Source organism: Oryctolagus cuniculus, chromosome 17 (genome assembly GCF_051225735.1).
Source record: "Oryctolagus cuniculus isolate XC-2025 breed Fujian yellow rabbit chromosome 17, ASM5122573v1, whole genome shotgun sequence".
Classification (NCBI taxonomy): domain Eukaryota; kingdom Metazoa; phylum Chordata; class Mammalia; order Lagomorpha; family Leporidae; genus Oryctolagus; species Oryctolagus cuniculus.
The window spans coordinates 47,144,746-47,166,878 of NC_142883.1; the positions used below are offsets into that span (position 1 = coordinate 47,144,746).

Consider the following 22,133-nt stretch of genomic DNA (forward strand, 5'->3'; position numbering starts at 1 on the left):
CAGCTGGGGCTGGGACAGGCCGAAGCAGCAGCCTGGAACTCCTTCTGGGGCTCCCCCTGTGGATGGCCCAAGAACCTGGACCATCTTCTGCTGTTTTCCCAAGCACATCAGCAGTGAGCTGGCCCTGAAGCAGAGCACTCAGGACTCACACCGGCACTGCGATATGGGAGGCTGGCACTGCAAGCTGCACTTACTTAACCTGTGTGTCACAACACTGGCCCCAGCATATTATCCTCCGGCACAAACAAGCTGTAAACTGTAGTTTTGTGTTTTCTTTTTTAAAATAGAGATTTATTTATCTATTTACTTACATGAAATTCAGAGCAACAGAGAGAAGGGGTGCGGGGGAGGGAGAGAAATTTATTGATTTTTCCATCCATTGGTTCAATGTCTGCAAATGCCAGGTCTGGGTTAGACAAAACCAGGAACCAAGAACTTCATTTCCTACATGGGTGGCAGGGACCCAAGTACTTGGGCCAGCCATGTTCTGCTGCCTTCCCAGGCACATTAGCAGGAAGCTGGATCAGAAGCAGAGTAGCCGGGGCTGGTGCTGTGGTGTAGCGGCTTAAGCTGCTACCTGCAATGCCGGTATCCCATATGGGTGCTGGTTCAAGTCCCAGCTGCTCCACTTCTGGTCCAGCTCTCTGCTATGGCCTGGGAAAGTAGTAGAAGATGACCCAAGTCTTTGGGCCCCTGCACCCATGTGGGAGACTAGAAGAAGCTCCTGGCTCTGGATGGGCGCAGCTCCAGCTGTTGCAGCCAATTGGGAAGTGAACCGGTGGATGGAAGATTCTCTCTCTCTGTGCCTCTCCTTCTCTCTCTGTGTAACTCTTTCAAATAAATAAATAAATCTTAAAAAAAAAAAAAAAAAATTCAGAGTAGCCCAGATTTGAACCAGCACTCTGATCTGGGATGCCTGGCTTTGGACTGGCCCAGCTCCAGCCATTGTGCCCATGTAGGGAATGAACCAGCAGCCTTTCAAATAAATAAATGAATTTTTTTTTTTTTAAAGTGCTATAACACCATGAAGGTAATACTATTTTCTTCTAATACTCCATGGTTTAATACTTTACATTCACACTTTTAGTTTACCTAGAGACTACTTGCTGTTTCCTAGATCTGATATACCATATTTATTATATTCATACGAACCAATCTGTCACTTTATGACGTTATGCTATTCTTTGTAATCACTTCCTTTTTTTTTTTTTTAACAAGCAGAGTGGACAGTGAGAGAGTGAGAGAGAAAGGTCTTCCTTTGCCATTGGTTCACCCTCCAATGGCCGCTGCGGCCGGCGCACTGCGGCCAGCACACTGCGCTGATCCGAAGGCAGGAGCCAGGTGCTTATCCTGGTCTCCCATGGGGTGCAGGGCCCAAGCACTTGGGCCATCCTCCACTGCCTTCCCGGGCCACAGCAGAGAGCTGGCCTGGAAGAGGGGCAACCGGGACAGAATCCGGCGCCCTGACCGGGACTGGAACCCGGTGTGCCGGCGCCGCTAGGCGGAGGATTAGCCTAGTGAGCCGCGGTGCCGGCCTCAGTCACTTCTAAGCCAATGCTACATCCTCTTACTTTATCTCTTGGTATTCTGTGGAGGCCAAAACCCTCCTTATTGTTTTGTCTATCTTCTGTAGTTAACTGTCTATGAAATCTTGAAACAGCATCTCAAATTCCAGGAAATCTAAGGTCCCTGAGTTTCGGGCACATAACATGGTGAACACACACCATGGCCTCACTGGGCACGTTTACTTACCTGGGCCCGGAGGTCAGATATGCAGATGAACTTCTTCAGCACATTCTTGGGAAGGATGTAGGTGTACCCAGTCTCCTTGATGTCATCAGACGAGACATAGATGTGATTGGTCCTTAGGTGCAGGTTGGCAGCGGAGATGGCCCTACAAAGAGCAAGCGTCATGTCTCAGCCCCGGCAGTGCCGAGGCCCTCCCCCGTCTTTCTGTCCTTCACGGTACCTGACCCTCCACTCCGTCTTGGATGAGAAGGTCTGGGTCTCATAGTTGCTGGTGGTGGAGGTGATGATCTCATCGCCATGCTTGTTGACCGTGCGAGTCTGCGTTGCAGTCAGCTGTGACTGCTCCTTAGTCTGCTTCTCAATCTCCGCTATCTGCTGCCGCTGCTGGGACGGAGCGGAGATCTCCATCCCCAGGATGATGTCGCGAATTTCGGACTGCGTCAGCGATGCCACGTTCACACTGTGGGGACAGCGTGCGTTAACAAGGATCCCTGCTTCAACGGCAAGAGTGTCAACTGGGCACAACACGGAGGTGCCTGTTTTCATCCCAGATTCCTCAAGTGCCCCTTCGAGAGGAGGCCTGAGATGGAGATGCACTCCTCCTTCTATGTCACATCCCAAGTAGAACTGCGCCCTGCAAGTGTACCTTTCAGCACTCAGCACCCAGAACCACTTTTCCTCAGCACCCCTGAAACACTGGTTCTTCCCCAGAGGTGGTAATACCTCGGGAACACTGGAGATCTACAGACATTTTTGATCGTCACAATGACAAGGAGAGGTGGGACAGGTATGTGCTATCAGTGATGGTACTCAAGGTCTGGAAGTTAGAATCTCCTGTAGTTTATTACTATAAAGATGAGCCCTCCTCAGAATGGCAAGAGTTCCTCCACTGAGAAACAATGGCCAACAGGATGACTTAGGGTCGGAAGCAAAGTTACAGAACTTAATTATTCTCCCATCTTTAATTCTGACTTGTGCTGGGATTGTCACTCCTCTTTACCCAGTTTCCCATATGTAAAAGAGGGAGATTACACTTATAATCCAAAAGATTCCAAGGCTGGAAAGTGGAATTGTAAATAAGAATATTAGATAAACCCTGAGAAAAATTGTTTCTTAATTCTAATTATTCCAGTTCGTCTAGTCTCTGTTCTACAAAACATACCAGTTTCTGCTTCACAACAGGGGAGTTAATACACCACATCTTTCAATCCTATGGAAACTATTAAGAAGGAACACCAGGGGCCGGTAAAGCTACCGCCTGCAGTGCTGGCATCCCATATGGGCGCCAGTTTGAGTCCCAGCTCCCTGCTATGGCCTGGGAAAGCAATATTAGATGGCCCAAGTCCTTGGGCCCCTGCACCTGCATGGGAGACCCGCAAGAAGCTCCTGGCTTTGGATCGGCCCACTTCTGGTCTTTGTAGCCATCTGGGGAGTGAACCAATGAATGGAAGACCTTTCTCTCTGCCTCTCCTTCTCTCTCTGTGTAACTTGGACTTTGAAATAAATAAATAAATCTTAAAAAAAGTTAACTGACTGCTACATCAGATAATTTCTTTTCTTTCCAATACCAGTCAGAAAGGAGTCATGAATATACTATAAAGTGATCCATATATTTTTTAAAAGATTTATTTGAAAAGCAAAGTCACAGAGAGACAGAGACAGAGAAGAGAGAGAGAGAGAGAGAGAGAGATCTTCCATCCACTAGTTCACTCCCCAAATGGCCACAACAGCCATAGCTGGGCTGATCTGAAGCCAGGAGCCAGGAGTTCCTTCCAGGTCCCCCATGCAGGTGCAGGGGCCCGAGGACTTGGGCTATCTTCCACTGCTTTCCCAGAGAGCAGAGAGCTGGAGTGGAAGCAGAGCAGCCAGGACTTGAACCAGCACATATGGGAGGCCAGTGCTACAGACAGCAGCTTTACCCACTATATCACACCACTAGCCCCAATCCATTTTTTTTAGCACGGCACATGCAATTTGTAGCAAGAACCAAAAAATGTATTTATTACTCTTTGAGCCACAAATTATACTGCTGGGAAGTGAATAAGCGGAGATTTAGTATATTGTGAAAAAGAAAGGGGTTGGGGCAGGCATCTGGTGCCACAGTTAAGGTGCTGCCTGGGAGGTGTGCATTCCATACTGAAATGCCTGAGTTCGAGTCCATGCTCCACTTGCAATTCTGGTTCCTGCTAATGTGCACTCTGGGAGACCAGGGTGATTACTCAAGTAGTTGGTCCCTGCTATCCATGGGGGAGACCTGATTGAGCTTCTGGCTTCAGCCTGGCCCAGCCCAGGCTGTTGAGGGTATTTGGGTGGGGAGTTAACCAGCAAGTGGATGATATGTGTATGTGTGTGTGTGTGAGTGTGTGTGTGTGCCTCTCTTTCTGTAACTTGGACTTTCAAAAAAAAATTACAATCATCAAAAAAAAAAAAAAAAAAAAAAAGCAAAAACCATGTGGTTATACACTGTTAAAAAGAATTCAAAAGCGGCATGAATACCTGGTTTACATGATGTGGTGTTTGAGTGCAAAGCTTTTCTGGGTAGTCTTTGAAATAGTAAAAATGTTGCTAGGATCAACTCATCATCAACATTTGCTCTCGTTTTTGTTATGGCCTGTAAAGGTGACTTGAATTGTCATTGCCTATGTGCTTCTTTCTGATGTCCCAAAGGAAATTTTTTCTCTGATAAACATTATGAATTTGCTAATTCCATAACTGAACTGAAATCATTAAAGATCCAGTTACTCCAAAAACACAACACAACAGCCACATCAGAGCGAAGCCCTGAGACATGCAGACTTCCTGTACTATTTGAAGACACTGCTTGCTTCTCCTCTGTGAGTATCTCTAAGACAATTTCTTGAGAAACTTATGAGCCAAGTGTTCCAAAGCCACAGAACCCAATACTGAGCCCCCCACTTCAGCTTTGTGGACACCCATTGGCCTCCCCATCACAAAGGCTCACTTGTTCTTCTTGCCGTAGTCAGCCAGGATGAGATCCTTGAGCTGCACCTCCACCTTGATCCACTCCTCATCAGTCAGAGTGGGCCAGATGTGGTGCGGCTCTGTAATTGTAGTCTTATCTGGCTTCAGGATCACCTTCGCCCGGTCATTGTTCACATGCAGAGCACGCAGAATCAGGATGAGACGGGAGAAAGCCTGGGAAGAAATTCAGAAGAGTGTTTGCGAGTGGGCGGGGACGGCGGAGGTCCGCTAACTGAGGTTCTCCCCTTTTCTCAATGTCTCCATCCTGTGCTTGCAGGAAACCCAAGAACTGACTTCAAACTCTAAAGTTCCAAGCCCTCGTAAGGCAGCAGAGTTCCTGCTCCATCCACAGACTGAAACTATGAGAATGGCCCAAATCAGCGGCCTGTGAGGAAACTATCAGGCAGAGAATACTTTCCTGACCACAAACCCACTCGCAGCGTGGCCGTCTTCCTACCGTGTAAGATGAGATAGTCTTGAGCCAGTCATCATAGAGGTTGAAGAGAACCATCTGCGGCTCAGTGGCTTTAAGAATGAGATCCCCAAACTTCTCCACCTTGAGACAAGCCTGGAAGGGGAGCTGCAGCTCTGATCCTTTGATCACAATATTGGGGAAGTCCAGCAAGTGCACCTACGACCAGATCAAGACAAGATTAGAAACAATCTTCAGCCTCAGGCCTGCCTTTGTCTACCCTGTCCACCCTTTTACCTCCAACGGGTCCAGCATGCCTTTCCTGGTGACAATGATCTGCTTGGGCTGCTCCTCCACAGGCAGAGATCGGATCAGGGCAGCCACTTCCTCAGCAGTCTTCCACTTAGCCAACTGAAAACCAAGAGAAAGGCAGTGGAAATTGAGTCTGCAGCCTCCCGATCAACTAGAGCAGAAAGCCCTACTCTTGAAATCAAGTATGTCTGGACGTTAATGTTGAATGCTAAGCTCTTAGAAGATAAACTGTCAAAAGGCCTTGTCCAAAGGGGGTTTTCAAGCTATACAAGATACTACTCAAAACCAGTATATGATCATGCTAAGCAATATGACACAGTTCAGGAACAAAAGAAGTTAAGGCTACTAGAGTCATAAAAAGCTGTACAAAGAAATGAGTCTTTTTTTTTTTTTTTTTTTTTTTTTTTTTTTTTTGACAGGCAGAGTGGACAGTGAGAGAGAGAGACAGAGAGAAAGGTCTTCCTTTTTGCCGTTGGTTCACCCTCCAATGGCCGCCGCGGCTGGCGCGCTGCGGCCGGCGCACCGCGCTGATCCGATGGCAGGAGCCAGGAGCCAGGTGCTTTTCCTGGTCTCCCATGGGGTGCAGGGTCCAAGCACCTGGGCCATCCTCCACTGCACTCCCTGGCCACAGCAGAGGGCTGGCCCGGAAGAGGGGCAACCGGGACAGAATCCGGCGCCCCGACCGGGACTAGAACCCAGTGTGCCGGCGCCGCAAGGTGGAGGATTAGCCTAGTGAGCCGCGGCGCCGGCCAAGAAATGAGTCTTAATGTGTAAGAATAAACAGGGCTGGTGTTCTGGCCTAACAGCTTAAGCCATTGCCTAAAATGCCAGCTTCCCATATGGGCAATGGTTCAAGTCCCAGCTGCTCCATTTCCAATCCAGCTTCCTGCTAATGAGTTTTGGAAACCGGGGGAAGATAGTCAGCATCTTTGGGCCCCTGCACCCATGTGGGACACCTGGATGAAGCTTTTGGCTTCTGCCTGGCCCAGGCCCTGGCTGTTGTGGTCATGTAAGAGAACCAGCAGATAAAGATCTCTTTCTCTCTTCCCTTCTCTCTCTGTAACTCTGACTTTCAAATAAAATAAATCTTTGGGAATAAAAAAAAGACAAAAATACTGATATACAGAGGAAGTCCATTCTACAAAGTGAGGAAACTATGAGTAAAGCCACAAAGACAGATGAACATCAGGTTCTGGATATTAGTATCCTGGAACTACAGGTGGAAACAGGCTGGAAATATAAAGGAAGAGAAACTATGGCTGGACAGGTGCAGCCCAGACAGCAAACATCTAGGAAGCCAAATAGGAGTTAATTCAGCAAGAAGGAGGATGTGCCAGACTTTAGGGCAGTGAAGAAGTGAAAACGATGCTTTAATTATCTTTAGAAAGATAATTTTTGGTAGCAATGTTCAAGATAGATTATATAGCTGCCAGTTCTCCAGTCTTGGCTGCTCCACTTCTAATCCAGTTCCCTGCTAATGTGCATGAGAAGGCAGCAGGTCATGGCCCAAGTGCTTGGGACTCTGCCACCTATGTGGGAGGCCCAGATGGAGTTCCTGGCTCCTGGTTCAGCCTGGCCCAGCCCTGGCCATTGCAGCCACTTGGGGAGTGAACCAGCAGATGGGAGCTCGCTCTCTCTTTGCAACTCTTTCAAATAAATGAATGAATAAATAACATGTTCTCCGTCTTTCAATAGAGAAAAGCAGTATACAACTCTCCTGTCCCCCACCTAGAGTAAGAGGCAGCCAAGTTCTACAGTCTGTCCATCCTTTAACCTGCTCACCTGCCCCAGACGTTTCTGTCCCGCCCACACGGATGTGTGGATTATCTTGAGGAATAGCTGCCCTGTACGTGGGTTGAAGATGAAGATGGCCCCATTGATGGGTTTGGTTGTCAAGTTCCCCTCAAATGTCTAAAGAAAGAATACATTGGTTAGTATGGTCATCTGCTTGCCTTCATCCCACTTCCTTGGTTACCCTCCCAAGGGCAGAAGCAAAGCCCCACACCCTTCAGTGCACCCGACACTCACCTTGTGGATCGTCACTCTGTAGACATTAGTGTCATCCACAAACCAGATAATCTGGTTGGAGAAGAGCTCACCATAATTCTGAGAGGACAGATAAGGCTCAGTGGGCTCAGACGAATAGAGCTGCAATCCCTTGCGGATTCGTTCCCGTAACACATACAAGGCTGGGTTGGCCTTCATGATCTTGGCCATGGCCTGCTGTATGAGGGGCTTGCTGCCTGGGAACCAGTTTCCATAGGCACTGTGAGGGTGCACAGGGCAAGAAAAGTTAAGCTCAGGCTGAAAGCCCCAAGACAAGGCAAATGCAACTTTATAGAAGGAGGAAGACTGCTAGTTGGGCTGCCAGTAATCTCATGTGGGGGCTGGTGCTGTGACACAGCAGGTTAAGCTGCCGCCCACTGGGTGCCAGCATCCTATGTGGGCACCAGTTCAAATTCCAGATGTTCCACTTCTGACCCACCTCCGTGCCAATGCACCTGGGACAGCAGTGGAAGATGGCTCAAGTAGTTGGGCCCCTGTCTGGGAGATCCTGGCTTCTGTCTGGCCCAGCTTCTGTCTGGCTGTTGAGGCCATCTGGGGAGTAAATCAGTATATGGCAGATATCTCTATATCTCCCTCTCTCTGTAATGGTGCCTTTCAAATAAATAAATTTTTCGCTGGCGCCGTGGCTCAATAGGTTAATCCTCTGCCTTGCGGCGCCGGCACACCGGGTTCTAGTCCCGGTCGGGGCGCCGGATTCTGTCCCGGTTGCCCCTCTTCCAGGCCAGCTCTCTGCTGTGGCCAGGGAGTGGAGTGCAGTGGAGGATGGCCCAGGTGCTTGGGCCCTGCACCCCATGGGAGACCAGGAGAAGCATCTGGCTCCTGCCATCGGATCAGCGCGGTGCGCCGGCCATAGTGCGCCAGCCGCGGCGGCCACTGGAGGGTGAACCAACGGCAAAGGAAGTGAACAGCTATATAATCTATATAATCTATATATAAGCTATATAATCTATCTTGAACAACGGCAAAGGAAGACCTTTCTCTCTGTCTCTGTCTCTCTGTGTCCAAAAAAAAGAAAAAAAAAAAATCTTTCAAACAAATAAACACACAAAAAACTCTGCTCATGTAAATGTATCCCAAAAGAAGAGTCAGTGACCCAGAGGAAATGGCCAACCTCATCTTCTTGGAGCAAACTGAAAAAGCACATCTACATTAAAGTATGGGGCTGATGGAAAACAGATGTGTCTGAGCCCCAACTCACCTGTGCAGGTTATAGGCCAGGTCAATGGCAATGAGCACACCTGTGGGTGAAGGGTAAATACTCATGTTGTCTGTGGTGTAGTCCAGAAACTTGGCCCGTGCATAGCGCTCAATGTCATGGGAATCGTAGTCCCCCCAGCGCAACTGGATGTCAATCCAATACTTCTGAGTGGTGGTGCTGTCCATCACATCCCTGAGGGTAGAGAGGGGTCAGGTTCTCAGGAAGCCATAGGTGTAACCCATGTTCCCAGAACCACTAGAACTCCCAACCACTACCCCTATATCCTAAAACCATCCTTGCTCTATTCCAGATCAGCAAGCTTCCCAGAGAATGGGCAGATCTGATGGAAGGTGTTGACAGGGGCCAAGACCATCACTGACTCCAAGTTTGGAAGAAGGACAGCCAAGGGACAATTTCTAGAGCAGTATTACTATAAAGGGACAGTGAAATGAAGGTTCCTGGATGCCTAGGGTTGGGCCATGAGGCACGCACTTGGAGTCTGCCAGCAACGAAGGCCGGGAGACATTCCACTTATACGAGGCAAAGAGCAGTATATCTGCACAGGAAGAGTTCATCTTATAGGACTTTCGAGGATGAATCGTCTCCTTCTGTACTGTCTCAATTTCCAGCGCATCCAGTTCTTGGTCAAACACCTGAAGGCAAAAGCAGAAAGGCTGTGATGCATTTTGGAAGCCACTCAGAATGAAGCTCTGTAGAATCTACGACAACCAAGTAACGGGACTCTCATCCCAGGGCATCCTCAGCAGATCTCCCATATACAAGAGAGCAAGCCGACCCACCTGACACAAGTCCATGACAATGCTTTCATGGATCTTCTGCCACAGGTGAGCTCGGAATATCTGGATGAGGGAGATCTTCAGGGTGGGGATCTTGCCATGCATGAAGATACCTGTCAGGTCCAGCTGCACCTGGAAGCCTACGTACACCTGCCAGGAAAACGAACGTGACACTAGAGCTCGAGCCTTTGGCTCGCAGGACATAATTAAGGCAGTGGAAACACTTGTAACTTCCCTTGTCTACCAGTCCTACTCACATTAGCTCGGTTAATGGTTGGGGACCACCAGAGGGTGAATCTGCGGTTGGGAATCTGGTTCAATCCTGACCGCTGAGCATTAGTGAGCTTCTTCCATTTCATAGATTCCTCAAAGCCGCTGGCCTTCTCCCTGCGGGGCAGAAGCAGGTGAGGTGATGTCATGCCCTGTCCCAGAGCACTACTGGCCTCCTGGGGGTGGCTGTCTGGGAAACACCACGGCAGACCACAAGGCACACAAGGGAGGAGCTCAGAGGATGGTGGTGGGTCCCTGTGCGAGAAGAGAAGCCTTACCAGAAAAGACCTTCCCAGGTCGGGAAGTAAGTGCCCTTGAAGAGTGTATGCTCCAGAATGCCTTCCACACCACCCAGGGCCTGGATCATGTCTGTGCGGTAGTTGTTCAGGTTCCAGAGCTTCCCGTCATGCCGCTGGTGCGTCCACCAGAAAGGGTTCTGCTTCAAAACCTAGATGGCGAGGCAGGCATCATCAAGTTTCTGCCCAGGTTCCGAGGATAGCAAGGGATTCTAACTGATTCAGGCAAAATCTCTCCACTACCCTCTTCACGCACCTGGTACTGCTTAAAGTCGGTTCGGACGCGCCAGCCCTTATCATAGGCCAATGTGTGCCGGTCCTTCTGGAAGAGGGTGTTGATCCGAGGAATGCCACGATCCCATGAGTCTTCTAGATCTTCTAAAGTGAGCCGTCTGCAAAAGAAAAAACAATTTAAGTCAATAGGAAGAGCTCTGCACTTCTTCCTGGTCAAGGATAGTCAGGGTCAGGGGTAGAATGTGCCTTCTTGTCTCCATAAAAGTATGCTCTGTCCCCTGGTGCTACACAGGACTCATTAAGCTCACTCCCATCTCCTGTCCTGAGACTGCTCTGCCTCCTAGATGTTCACCTGTTTTGAGCAATGGCCTCTTGTCTCTTGAGTGCGTACTCAGCCCAGACCCGCTGAGAATCAATGAACTCGCTCTCCCAGGGCTGTATGTAACGGTACAAATTGGGAATCAGTTGGTCTTCTTCATGGCTCATTCCGGAACGGAAGTGTGTGATACCCACGTCTGTCTGCTTAGACCACCTGTTTTGGGGCACAACCAAGATTAAGGAAAAAAATCAAGTCTGAAAGTAAAGAAGGCAAAAGAAACACTGCATTCCCTCAGGGTTTAAGCCACAGAATCGAGCAAGCCCTACCTGAGGTCCGACTGGGGGATGAGCACATGGCCCATTGAGAGCATGCCGAGTCCACCCAACTCCTTAGGGGTATAGAACACAACAGGGGGGAACCGACTTGGCATCTTGGAGTTGAGTCCAATCTTGATTCGTGTCTGGATCTTATTCTCACACTTCACCAGCAAGTCCAGGAGTTCTTGGGTGTTCACCACAGCTTCCCGGAAGTATGTCATCAGGCCAATAAGAGCTGTATTCCACTTATTCACAATCTAAAGACAGTGGGAAGGATGGAAATTCCAGATGATCTTTGGGGTGCTGTGGACTGCTAGATGCAGTTAGTTACATTCCTAGTACTCAAGAGAGGTTTAAGCTAAACCATCAGTCATTAGGGAAATATAAACAAGAACCATGGTGCTGTATCTTTTACACTCTGCAATAAAAATCAAGAGAGGTGACAAGTGCCAGAGAAGTTACAGTGAAAGTGGAACTCTCTTACACCGCTGGTAGGAATGTAAAAAGGTGCCGCCACTCGGGAAGACAGTCTGGCAGCTCCTCACGAAGTTAAACAGAGCTACTGGATGACTAAGCAAGCCCACGCCTAGGCATACAGCCAAGAGAAATGAACACAACGTGTGTCCACACAAAAGCCTGTACACAGTTTCACAACAGCATTCTTCTGAACAGCCCAAAGTGGAAACACTCGCCATTCCACCAATGTACAACTGGATGAACAGAATGTGGTCAACAAATCTATACAATGGAATGATACTTTAATCCATGCAAAGAACTAACATACCAACGTGCTGCAATGCTAAGTGAACAGAAGCCAGCCAAAAAAGGCCGTAAGTTGTCTAGAAGACACAAACCGATAAAGACAGAAAGCAGACTAATGGCTACCAGGAAACTGGGGCAGGGCTGCGGGAGAGATGAGGAAGGAGGAACTGCTAATGGAAATTGGAGTTTCTTTTGGGGTGATGAAAATGCTCGGGAATTAGATAATGGTGATAGTTTCACAATTTGTGAATACAATAAAAGTCAATGAATTGTACAATTTAAAATTATTTGAAGTTTATGGTTTGTTAATTACATTTTAATAAAAAAATGAACTGAGACAATATAAACACTGTTAAAATGAGACCAAATAGAGTAAGTAATCCAGGATGGGTAGGAGAGAAATTGGAAGGAGAAAAATCTCTAAAAACTAAAGGGGGCCGTCGCCGCAGCTCACTACGCTAATCTTCTGCCTGCAGAGCCGGCACCCCGAGTTCTAGTCCCGGTTGGGGCACCAGATTCTGTCCTGGTTGCTCCTCTTCCAGTCCAGCTCTCTGCTGTGGCCCGGGAAGGCAGTGGAGGATGGCCCAAATCCTTGGGCCCTGCACCCACATGTGAGACCAGGAGGAAGCACCTGGCTCCTGGCTTTGCATTGGCGCAGCGTGCTGGCTGTAGCAACTATTTGGGGGGTGAACCAACAGAAGGAAGACCTTTCTCTCTGTCTCTCGCTCTCACTGTCTAACTCTGCCTGTCAAAAAAAAAATAAAATAAAATAAAAAATAAAACAAAAAGCAAAGCAAAACAAAACAAAACACTAAAGGGGGGAATAAAATCTAACAGGGCCAGAGAAAAATTGCCTCCCCCCTTGAAAACTAAATGAGACACTTAAAACAATGCTTTTAGACAACTGACAACAGGTAGCACAGAGGAAAGAGAAACAAATACAGCAGCCCTATAACTGCCCCACTATATTGCCTCCTGCCAGTTTCCAAGCTGTAGCACAAACACGGAAGAGTAATAGAAACAGAGCCGATAGTCTCCTTGAACTGAAAAGACAGAGGTGGGCTCGGGAGGCCAAGGCTGCTAGAATTTATGGGGTAGAAGTCCTCAGAAATGTGCCCAAAAAGAGATCTCTGGAGATCCATGGAGGGATCTCTTCAAATTTCTGGCAAATGCCAATCTGTATGCAGTTAAATTTCCACAGAAAAAAATCACAGGAAAGCAATAGGCTGAACAAGTCCTATAACTCAAACATGGCTGGCAAGTTTGTGTTCCCAGACTAGAGACCTGGTAACACATGAGAACTTGCTAGTCTCCAGAAAGGTGGTAACTTAATGGTAGAGGTAAATCAGCTCCAGAACAAAGGATATCCTGGATTCTCCACAACCCAGCGGAAAAGCCCCCTGGATGGGCATCTGGCACAGATGAAGCCACCACCTGAGATGCCGGCATCCAGTATTAGAGTACTCGAATTTGAATCCCAGCTCTACTTTTGTTCCAGCTTCCTGCTAACGCATCCTGGGAGGCAGCAGGTGATGGCTCAAGCACTGGGCCCCTGTCACCCACATGGGAGACCCAGATGGAGTTCTGTGCTCCTGGCTTTGGGCTGGCACAATCAACTGTGGCAGGTATTTGGAGGGTAAACCAGTGCATGGAAGACCTTGCTCTCTGTCACTCTGTATTTCAAGCAGAAGAAAAAACAAACAGATGGGGCAGGTGGCTACTGAGATGCCCACATCCCACACTGGAGTACTTGGGTTCGATACCAACCTCCAGTTCAACTTTAGCTTCCCACATGCAGACCCTGAGAGACAGTGGGTGATGGCTAAGGTAATGCGGTTCTTGCTACCCGCAGGGGAACCAGGTTTGGGTTCCTAGCTCCTGACCTCAGTCCAGCCGTAGCCATTGTGGGCATGTGTAGTGAACTAATAGATAGGAGTGCACATACTTTTCCTTGGAAATAAATTTTTAAAAATCTACAAAACAAAACAATCCTTTTAGTTATTTAGTTGAATGCTAAAGAGACAAAGAGGCAGAGACAGATCTCCCATCCACTGGGTCACTCTCCAAATGCCACAACAGTGAGGGCTGGGGCTGAGCTAAAATCAGGACCTGGGAAGTTGGGCCTCTCAGGTGCATGCCAGAGACTAGTTGAGCCCCCACCTGCTGCCACCTAGGGTGTGCATTAGTAGTAAGATGGAATCAGGAGCAGTGTGGGGACTCAAACCCAGGTACCCTGATATGGAATGTGTAGTTCTAAGTAGAGTCATAACTGCTAGGCCAAACACCCCCAAGATAAACTTTACTTTGGTGTAAAATATCTTGAAATTTCTGCATACAAGGGGGTCTTCAAAAAGTTCATGGAGGAGCTGGCATTGTGGTACAGTGGGTTAAACTGCCACCTGTGATCCTGACATCTCATATGGGCATTCTGGGTGTTTTTCATTTTGTTAGTATGTAATTTATTTTTACTGTAAATGAAAAAAATAAATGGTTAAAAAAAATCAATTTTTATTATATCTTTCTGAGCTTTGGCATATTAAGCTATACATATATGTATACATACACACACACACATATATATACACATATCTTATTTTAAAGTAGGTATACAGGCAGGCATTTGGTATAGTAGTTAAGATGCTGCTTAGAACACCTGCATCCCACATCACAGTGTCTAGGTCTGAGTGTCAACTCTGCTCCAAATTCCCACTTCCTGGGGTTGGCATTGTGCCACAGTGGGTTAGGCCCTGAAACTAGCATCCTACATCAGAACACAGGTTCAGGTCCAGTAACTCCACTTCTGATCTCACTCCCTGTTAATGCGCCTGGGACAGCAGCAGATGGTCCAGGTACTTGGGCCCCTACCACTCAAATGGGAGACCTGATGGAGTTCCAAGCTCCTGGTTTTGGTCTGACCCAGCCACAGCCATTGTGGCCATTTTGGGGAGAGAACCAGGGATGGAAGATCTTCCCTACCCCACCCCATCACTCAACCTTTCAAATAAATACATAAATCTTTAAAGAAATCCCAGCTTCCTGTTAATGTGCATCCTGGGAGGCAAGAGGTGATGGCTCAATAGTTAGGTCCCTGCCACCCATATGGGAGGTCCAGATTGAGTTCCTGGCTCCTGGTTTTGGCATGGCCCACCCTGGCTGTTGAGGGCATTTGGGAAGTAAACCAATATATGGGAGATCAATGTGTGTGTATTTCTCATAAATTTTAAAATAAGTGTAAAGGGGCTGGTGCTGTTGTATAGTGGGTAAAGCTGACACCTGCAGTGCCAGTATCCCATATGGTCACCGGTTTGAGTCCTAGCTGCTCCATTTCCTATTCGGTTCTCTTCTATGGCCTGGGAAAGCAGAAGATGGCCCAAGTTCTTGGGCCCCTGTACCTATGTGGGGGACCCAGAAGAAGCTCCTGGCTCCTGGCTTCAGATTGGCACAGCTCCGGTCATTGTGACCATCTGGGGAGTGAACCAGCAGATGAAAGACCCTCTACCCCTCTGCCTCTCTGTAACTCTGCCTTTCAAATAAATAAATCTTTTTTTAAAAAGTGTAAAGTAAATGCCAAACAAAGAGGAAAAAAGGGAAATGTATTTACTGCCATTCAAAGATGTTTTCTTCAAGCTTCTCCCTCTTAGCTTTAGATTTCAGAAGTATAAACAGGCTCTGTCACTCTTACCATTTGTTAGTAAGGGGGACACAGACTCAGCTGTTTGCAAAAAAGAAGGGAAGTTCACAAGAAGGCAGCCTTAGGGTTCCTCATGAAGTAAAGGTCAGTGGGCTGAAGGTGCCTTGTAAGCCAGATTACCTAACTCCATGCATCTCTGTTTCCTTGTTAGTGCTGGCCCTTGTCAAAGTTTGGTTTAAATGTTCCAGCCAGAACAGGCGTTGTGGTGCAGCCACTGCCTGGGATGCCCACATCCCATACTGGAGGGGCCTGGTTTGAGTTCCATCTACTTCACTTCTGATCCAGCTTCTTGCTAGTGTGCACTCTGGGAAGGCGGCAGATGATGGCTCGAGTATTTGGGTCCCTGCCACCCATATGACAGATCCGGAATGAGTTTCAGGCTTCTGGCTTTGGCCTGACCTATCCCCTGGATGATGAGGCATTTGGAGGGTGAACCAGATGATGGAAGACCTCTCTCAGTCTTGCTCGATCTTTCAAATAAGATGGAAATAAGAGTTTCCACTTATTTCACAGCTACTACCAGAACTGAAGAGAGGGCTCCTGTCTCAGCCTAAGGCTGACATGTAGCACATACGAAGGCAAGAGAGACAGCAGCACCTGAGGTGGTAGTGGTTTCTTACAGGAGAGTCCAAAGGGAAAGACCCTAAGGTCCAACCACCAGAGAGCTTTCTTCTATAATCAACCTTGTAAGACCAAAGTATGTTATTTCAAGAATTACTATACTGGGGGCCAGCGCTGTGGCACAGTAAGTAAAGCTACCGCCTGCATCGCTGGACATCCCCATATGGGCAATGTTTCAAGTCCCAGCTTCTCAACTGGTTGAAGCCAGCTCCCTGATGAACACACCTGGGAAAGCAGCAACAGATGGCCCCTGATTATAATTCCTGATCCTTATAATTAATGAGAATAAACATTTATTAAGTAATCAGCAACTAATGTGACTCACTATATAAATTATCTCATTTAATTCTCACAAAAGCGCTGAGCGAGGTAACATCAGCATCTTCATTATACAGATAAAGAAACTGAGGCCCAGGGTGGGCACACAGCCATGGTTCCAAATACTAATAGGATAAGGCTGTGACATGAACTCAGTTTGACACTAGATCCTGTGCTTCTAACCACATTCTCAGCTGTCTGCCTAGCCTCTTAGGCACGCACTCCTCCATTACCCAGGTGCTTACCTTTCACACATCTAATCCCCTGACCGCGACGTTTTCCCCCAAGGCCACTGCCTCTTACAGTCTCTAACTCGTCTCATCATCCAGGATCCTAATGGGCTCTAGCCCCCTTGACTCCTTTGCACCCAACCCCTTAACATCCCACAACGGCCTTCTGACAAAACTCTCGAATCTATGTGCTTTCTCCATCCCGTCACTGAGAACTTCAGTGCTTCTGTGAGAACACTCGCTCAGAACCGTCCTCATTTTCTCAAGACCTACCCAGACCCTCAATGCACCTGTCGGTCCCTCAGCTTCAACAATCCTCCCACTACTTCCTCAAGTCCACTATGCTCCCTGCAGGCCCAATCCCAGCCGAAGCAAAGCTGAAACATTCAAGATCCGATTTTGATTTCTAACTAAATACTCATGTCTATGCAGACTGCTCTCCTGCCAGGCCCAGATGTTTTCCTCTGCTTGCCCTTTACCCCTAGTAAACTGCCCTGCACATTCTGCTCCACGAATCATCACACCTCTCTGCTGGCCTTCAGCTGTCACTGGCTCCTTCTTCATTTATACATACTCAAGCCACTCTCTCTCAAAAATACCTGCCTTGACTTATGGCTCCCTCTAGGTGGCACCTAATGTTCTTACTCCAACCCGGCTGACTTCCTGCCATCCACACGCACTCACTTCTCATCAGGCCTCACTCAGTGCCATCTGGCTTCCATCCTCACTATTTCTGTAACAGCTCTTGCTAAGGTCACCAATGACGTCCTAACCGCCAAATCCAATGGATATATCTCAGCCCTTATCTAACCAAAATGCTCCTAGGCAACTGACACTGTTAAGCACCTACTCCAATTCCGGACATTCATTCCCGACAGCTGTGGCTCCAGTAACCCAGCACTCTCCTGGCAGTTCTGGCCACACTGCCCCTTGGCGTTCCCCAGGGTTCCAAATACGTCCATCAGCCTTCCTCACTCCACACTCTTCCTGGGTGATCTCATCCACTCTTGAGCTTTCAATCTTCAACCTCACTGACTCCTAAATCTACATCTTCAGCCCAAACCTCTCCTCCAAGCTTCATGTTCCCACTTGCGCCTCCTGTAAGAATGTTCTTCAAGTTACCCAGTCGACTACTCTTCCTCATTTTATTTCTCTCCCTTTCAGATTCGAACTCGGGCTTTTTATCAAATCTAAGAATCACCACTAAGAGGGTGGTAGAAAGATACAAGGGGCTTCAAAAAGTTTGTGGAATATTGCATTACCTTTTAAAAAGATTTTTCCATTTAGTCTTTATTAATTTGAAAGGCACACACAGAGAGGCCTGCCATGTACTAGTTCACTTCCCCAAATGCCTGCAACAGCCAAAGCTGAAACAGCTGAAGCCAGGAACTCAGATCTCGGTCTGGGTCTCCAAGGTGGGTGACAAGAACTCAAGGACTTGAGCCACCACTGCTGCCTCCCAGGGAGCACAGCAGCAGGAAGCTGGAATCAGAAGCAGAGCCGGGACTTGAACCCAAACACTCAGATATGGGATAGTTGGTGTGTTAACTACTGTGTGAAATGTCCATCCCTCCACTGTTTTAATTTCATTGTTCTATGAGCTTTCTGAAGCTCCCTCATTTATGTGTGTGTGTGTGTGTGTGTGTGTGTGTGTGTATACAACGTACATACGTGTGTGTCTATCTTGCAACTGGAAGACTATACAAATAAATGCCTGCTAGGTATGTCCATCTCAATGTTCTCAGGAACCTCAAATCTTACACATCCTGAACTAAATTATCTTCCCTCCCAAACCTGCTTTTCTTCCTGTTATCTTCCGAGCGGTGCACCAACTTCCACCTAGTCAGTCACTCACACCAAAAATGCCACTTCTTTCCCAACATCCCATAAAAGCAAATGTCTGCTGATTTTTCCTGCTCCTTACTTACCAAACCTGCTCCCCCTCCTCACCTCTACTTTCACTGCTTTCACTTTCATCTGGCCTTCTGTAGAAGTCCCAAACCTGGCTACCATCCCATCCGTCTGGTTCCACCTGCCACACAGCTGTAAGAATGAACAACCTGGCCGCCGCTCTCTAACACCAGCTCTGCCTCTTGCGTGCGAGCTCCAGCCAAAGAAGGGGAGTAAGTAAGGAGGTCTTTATACCATGGCTCCTACAAAGCAGACTGCCCACAAATCGACTGGTGGTAAAGCACCCAGGAAGCAACTGGCTATAAAAGACACTCATGGGGCCAGTGCTGTGGCTTCGGATCTGCACAGCTATGGCCATTGAGGCCTAATGGGGAATGACCCATCGGATGGAAGACCTTTCTCTCTTTGCCTCTCCTCTCTGTAACTCTGACTTTCAAATAAATAAATAAATCTTTTTCTTTTTTTAATTTTTTTGACAGGCAGAGTGGACAGTGAGAGAGACAGAGAGAAAGGTCTTCCTTTGCCGTTGGTTCACCCTCCAATGGCCGCCGCGGCCGGCGCGCTATGGCCAGAGCACCACACTGATCCGATGGCAGGAGCCAGGTACTTATCCTGGTCTCCCATGGGGTGCAGGGCCCATTGGGCCATCCTCCACTGCACTCCCTGGCCACAGCAGAGAGCTGGCCTGGAAGAGGGGCAACCGGGACAGAATTCAGTGCCCCGACCAGGACTAGAACCCGGTGTGCCGGTGCCGTAAGGCGGAGGATTAGCCTAGTGAGCCGCGGTGCTGGCCATAAATAAATAAACCTTAAAAAAAAAAGGGGGGGGGGGCTGGCGCAGTGGGTTAACGCCCTAGCCTGAAGCGCTGGCATCCCATATAGGCGCCGGTTCGAGACCTGGCTGCTCCACTTCCAATCCAGCTCTCTGCTATGGCCTGGGATAGTAGTAGAAGATGGCCTAAGTCCTGAGCCCCTGCACCCGCATGGAAGACCTGGAGGAAGCTCCTGGCTCCTGGCTTCGGGATCGGCCCAGCTCCTGCTGTTGCGGCCATCTAGGGAGTGAACCAGCGGATGGAAGACCTCTCTCTCTCTCTCTCTCTCTCTCTCTCTGCCTCTTCTCTCTCTGTGTAACTCTGACTTTCAAATAAATAAATAAATCTTAAAAAAAAAAAAAAAAAAGACACTCGCAGGAGTGCACTCTCTACTGGAAGGATGAAGAAGCCTCATTGCTAAAGGCCTGGTACCATGGCACTCCATGAAATTAGACGTTATCAGAAATCCACTGAGCTTCTGATTCACAAACTCCCCTTCCAGTGTCTGCTGTGAGAAACTGCTCAGTACTTCACAAGATCTGCTTCTAGAGCACAGCTATTGGTGCTTCACAGGAAGCAAGTGAGGCCTATCTCGTTGGCCTTTTTGGAGACACCAATCTGTGTGCTATCCATGCCAAACGTGTAACAATTATGTCAACAGACATCCTGCTAGCACACCACACACATTGAGAATGTTTTTAAGAATCCACTATGGCCCAGCGCCGTGGCTCACTAGGCTAATCCTCCGCCTGCGGCGCCGGTACCCCAGGTTCTAGTCCTGACTGGGGCACCAGATTCTGTCCCGGTTGCTCCTCTTCCAGTCCAGCTCTCTGCTGTGGCCAGGGAGTGCAGTGGAGGATGGCCCAGGTGCTTGGGCCCTGCACCTGCATGGGAGACCAGGAGGAAGCACCTGGCTCCTGGTTTCAGATTGGTGCAGCGTGCCAGCCACAGCAACCACTTGGGGGGTGAACTAATGGAAAAAGGAAGACCTTTCTCTCTGTCTCTCACTGTCTGTCTAACTCTGCCTGTCCAAAAAAAAAAAAAAAGAATCCACTATGATGAGAAACATTTCATTCTCAAAAGTCTTTTTTTTTTCCTCTTTGTCTTGCTATTGGTAGTTCTTTACAGCAGATTTTTTTCCCCATGGGGTCAAAAGGTACTTAAGTATATGAATGTGAGTGGAAAAATAGGGTACAGGGGCTAGCACTGTGATGTAGAAGGTTAAGCCTCTGCCTGCAGTGCCGGCATCCCATATGGGCATTGGTTCAAGTCCTGGCTACTCTACTTCCAATCCAGCTCCCTGTTAATGCGCCTGGGAAAGCAGTGAAGATGGCCCAAGTCCTTAGGCCCCTGCACTCACATGGGAGACCCAGAAGGAGCTCATGGTTCCTGGCTTCAGCCTGGCTCGGCCCTAGCTGTTGCGGCCATTTGGGAGATGGAAAATCTCGCTCTCTTTCCTTCTATTTCTAACTTTCAAATAAATTTTTAAAACCTTTAAAAAAAATTAGGGGACAGAAATCAGGTACTGGCAGTTTTTCCATTTATATTTGTGTGTAGATATTTAATATAAATGAAGGGACTTAAAGCATTAATGCAAGTCAAAATGCTTTCAGTGAACTAATTTCAGCAGTTCAACTTTTATAACAATTATAAATAAATCTGTTAAATTTTTCTGTACAATACATTCAGATTTTTAAAAAGCAAATACATTTTGTATTGACAGTAACTAAACGTGTTTGTAGCATTTTTATCATACAGTAGATTCCATCCATTCTCTATACAGTTTCTGAGTTGCCTACATGCAAGTACGTGTTTTAAATGTTGTCTGCTGTGCCATCCAAGTTTACAATTAAACTATTAAAAAAACCAATCTAACACAGAAATCTGACCAAGTGACCCCCAAGCCTAAGACCCTCCCAGGATCCAACGAGAGGTCTAACACTCTTCCTGGCCTAGCTCGTGCCTATTTCTCCAGCCTTATCTCCTCAGTCACAACTGCACCCTGACGCCCACAGAGCGGGACTCCGCAGTTACATTTCCACACTCGCAGCTAAAGCTGAAGCCTCCCTTCTCGCTCCATCACCCATTCCTTCTCGCTCCATCACCCATTCCTTCTCTCAGCGAGCCCAGCGCTCATACAGGCTCCCCGTAACACACAGCTCTAACACCTCCCCACCTCACTGCAGCTCTCTACCTGTCTCACCAACTAGACAGTGCGTTCAGAGTGTGGGACTCTTACCCAGTTTATACATGATGTGTGGAACACGGCAGCTATGGACAAATGCTCTGTTAGGTAATTCCTGTTGTCTAACTTGGAAGGGTGGGAGCTACAAACAACTTAAAAAGACAAACTTTTTCTTTACATTACACTCCAAAAAATGTGTCATGAGGATTTTAGTGAAGAAATGCTAAAATAGACGCAGACTTAACAGAAGACTTACTAAAACATACAAAGCACTCTATATATACACATGCTATTTTAAAATATAGAGAGATCAGAAGTGTTACAGCTAAGAGTTATTCTAGAGGTCGGCATTGTGACACAACAGGTACAGTTAAAGTCCTGGCTGCTGTGCCTGGGAAAGCAGCAGCAGAAGGCCCAAGTCCCCGCTCCCACACGGGAGACCTAGAAGCAGTTCCTGGCTCCTGGTTTTGGCCTGGGCCATTGTGGCCCTCTGCACCTCACCAACAAACGGACGGGAATATCTCTCTTGCTCTCTTTCTGTAACTCTTTCGAATAAAATAAAATAAATTAAAAAAAAAAAACACCAAGTTATTCAGAGGGAACTAGACTTTAAGCCTCGTAAAAACTTAGGCATACTAGTGAGCAAATCCC

The 22,133-nt window shown here is 47.8% G+C and overlaps 1 protein-coding gene across 2 annotated transcripts in view; it reads right to left on the bottom strand.

Annotated features, from left to right (window-relative positions):
* PRPF8 (pre-mRNA processing factor 8) overlaps positions 1–22,133 on the bottom strand; it is a 35,978-nt gene that overhangs the window by 2,319 nt on the left and 11,526 nt on the right. For both annotated transcript variants that reach the window (XR_016223909.1, XM_051824554.3), the window contains 15 exons: positions 10,963–11,210; positions 10,670–10,849; positions 10,340–10,475; positions 10,066–10,235; positions 9,775–9,904; positions 9,521–9,667; positions 9,213–9,373; positions 8,721–8,912; positions 7,484–7,721; positions 7,238–7,366; positions 5,441–5,554; positions 5,189–5,362; positions 4,712–4,905; positions 1,970–2,209; positions 1,753–1,894 (listed from right to left, as the gene is read on the bottom strand). Coding sequence is in view for 1 of the 2 variants with exons in the window: in XM_051824554.3 (XP_051680514.1) it covers positions 1,753–1,894; positions 1,970–2,209; positions 4,712–4,905; positions 5,189–5,362; positions 5,441–5,554; positions 7,238–7,366; positions 7,484–7,721; positions 8,721–8,912; positions 9,213–9,373; positions 9,521–9,667; positions 9,775–9,904; positions 10,066–10,235; positions 10,340–10,475; positions 10,670–10,849; positions 10,963–11,210 (2,595 nt within the window). In the remaining variant the exon portion in view is untranslated. The remainder of the gene's footprint in view (positions 1–1,752; positions 1,895–1,969; positions 2,210–4,711; positions 4,906–5,188; positions 5,363–5,440; positions 5,555–7,237; positions 7,367–7,483; positions 7,722–8,720; positions 8,913–9,212; positions 9,374–9,520; positions 9,668–9,774; positions 9,905–10,065; positions 10,236–10,339; positions 10,476–10,669; positions 10,850–10,962; positions 11,211–22,133) is intronic.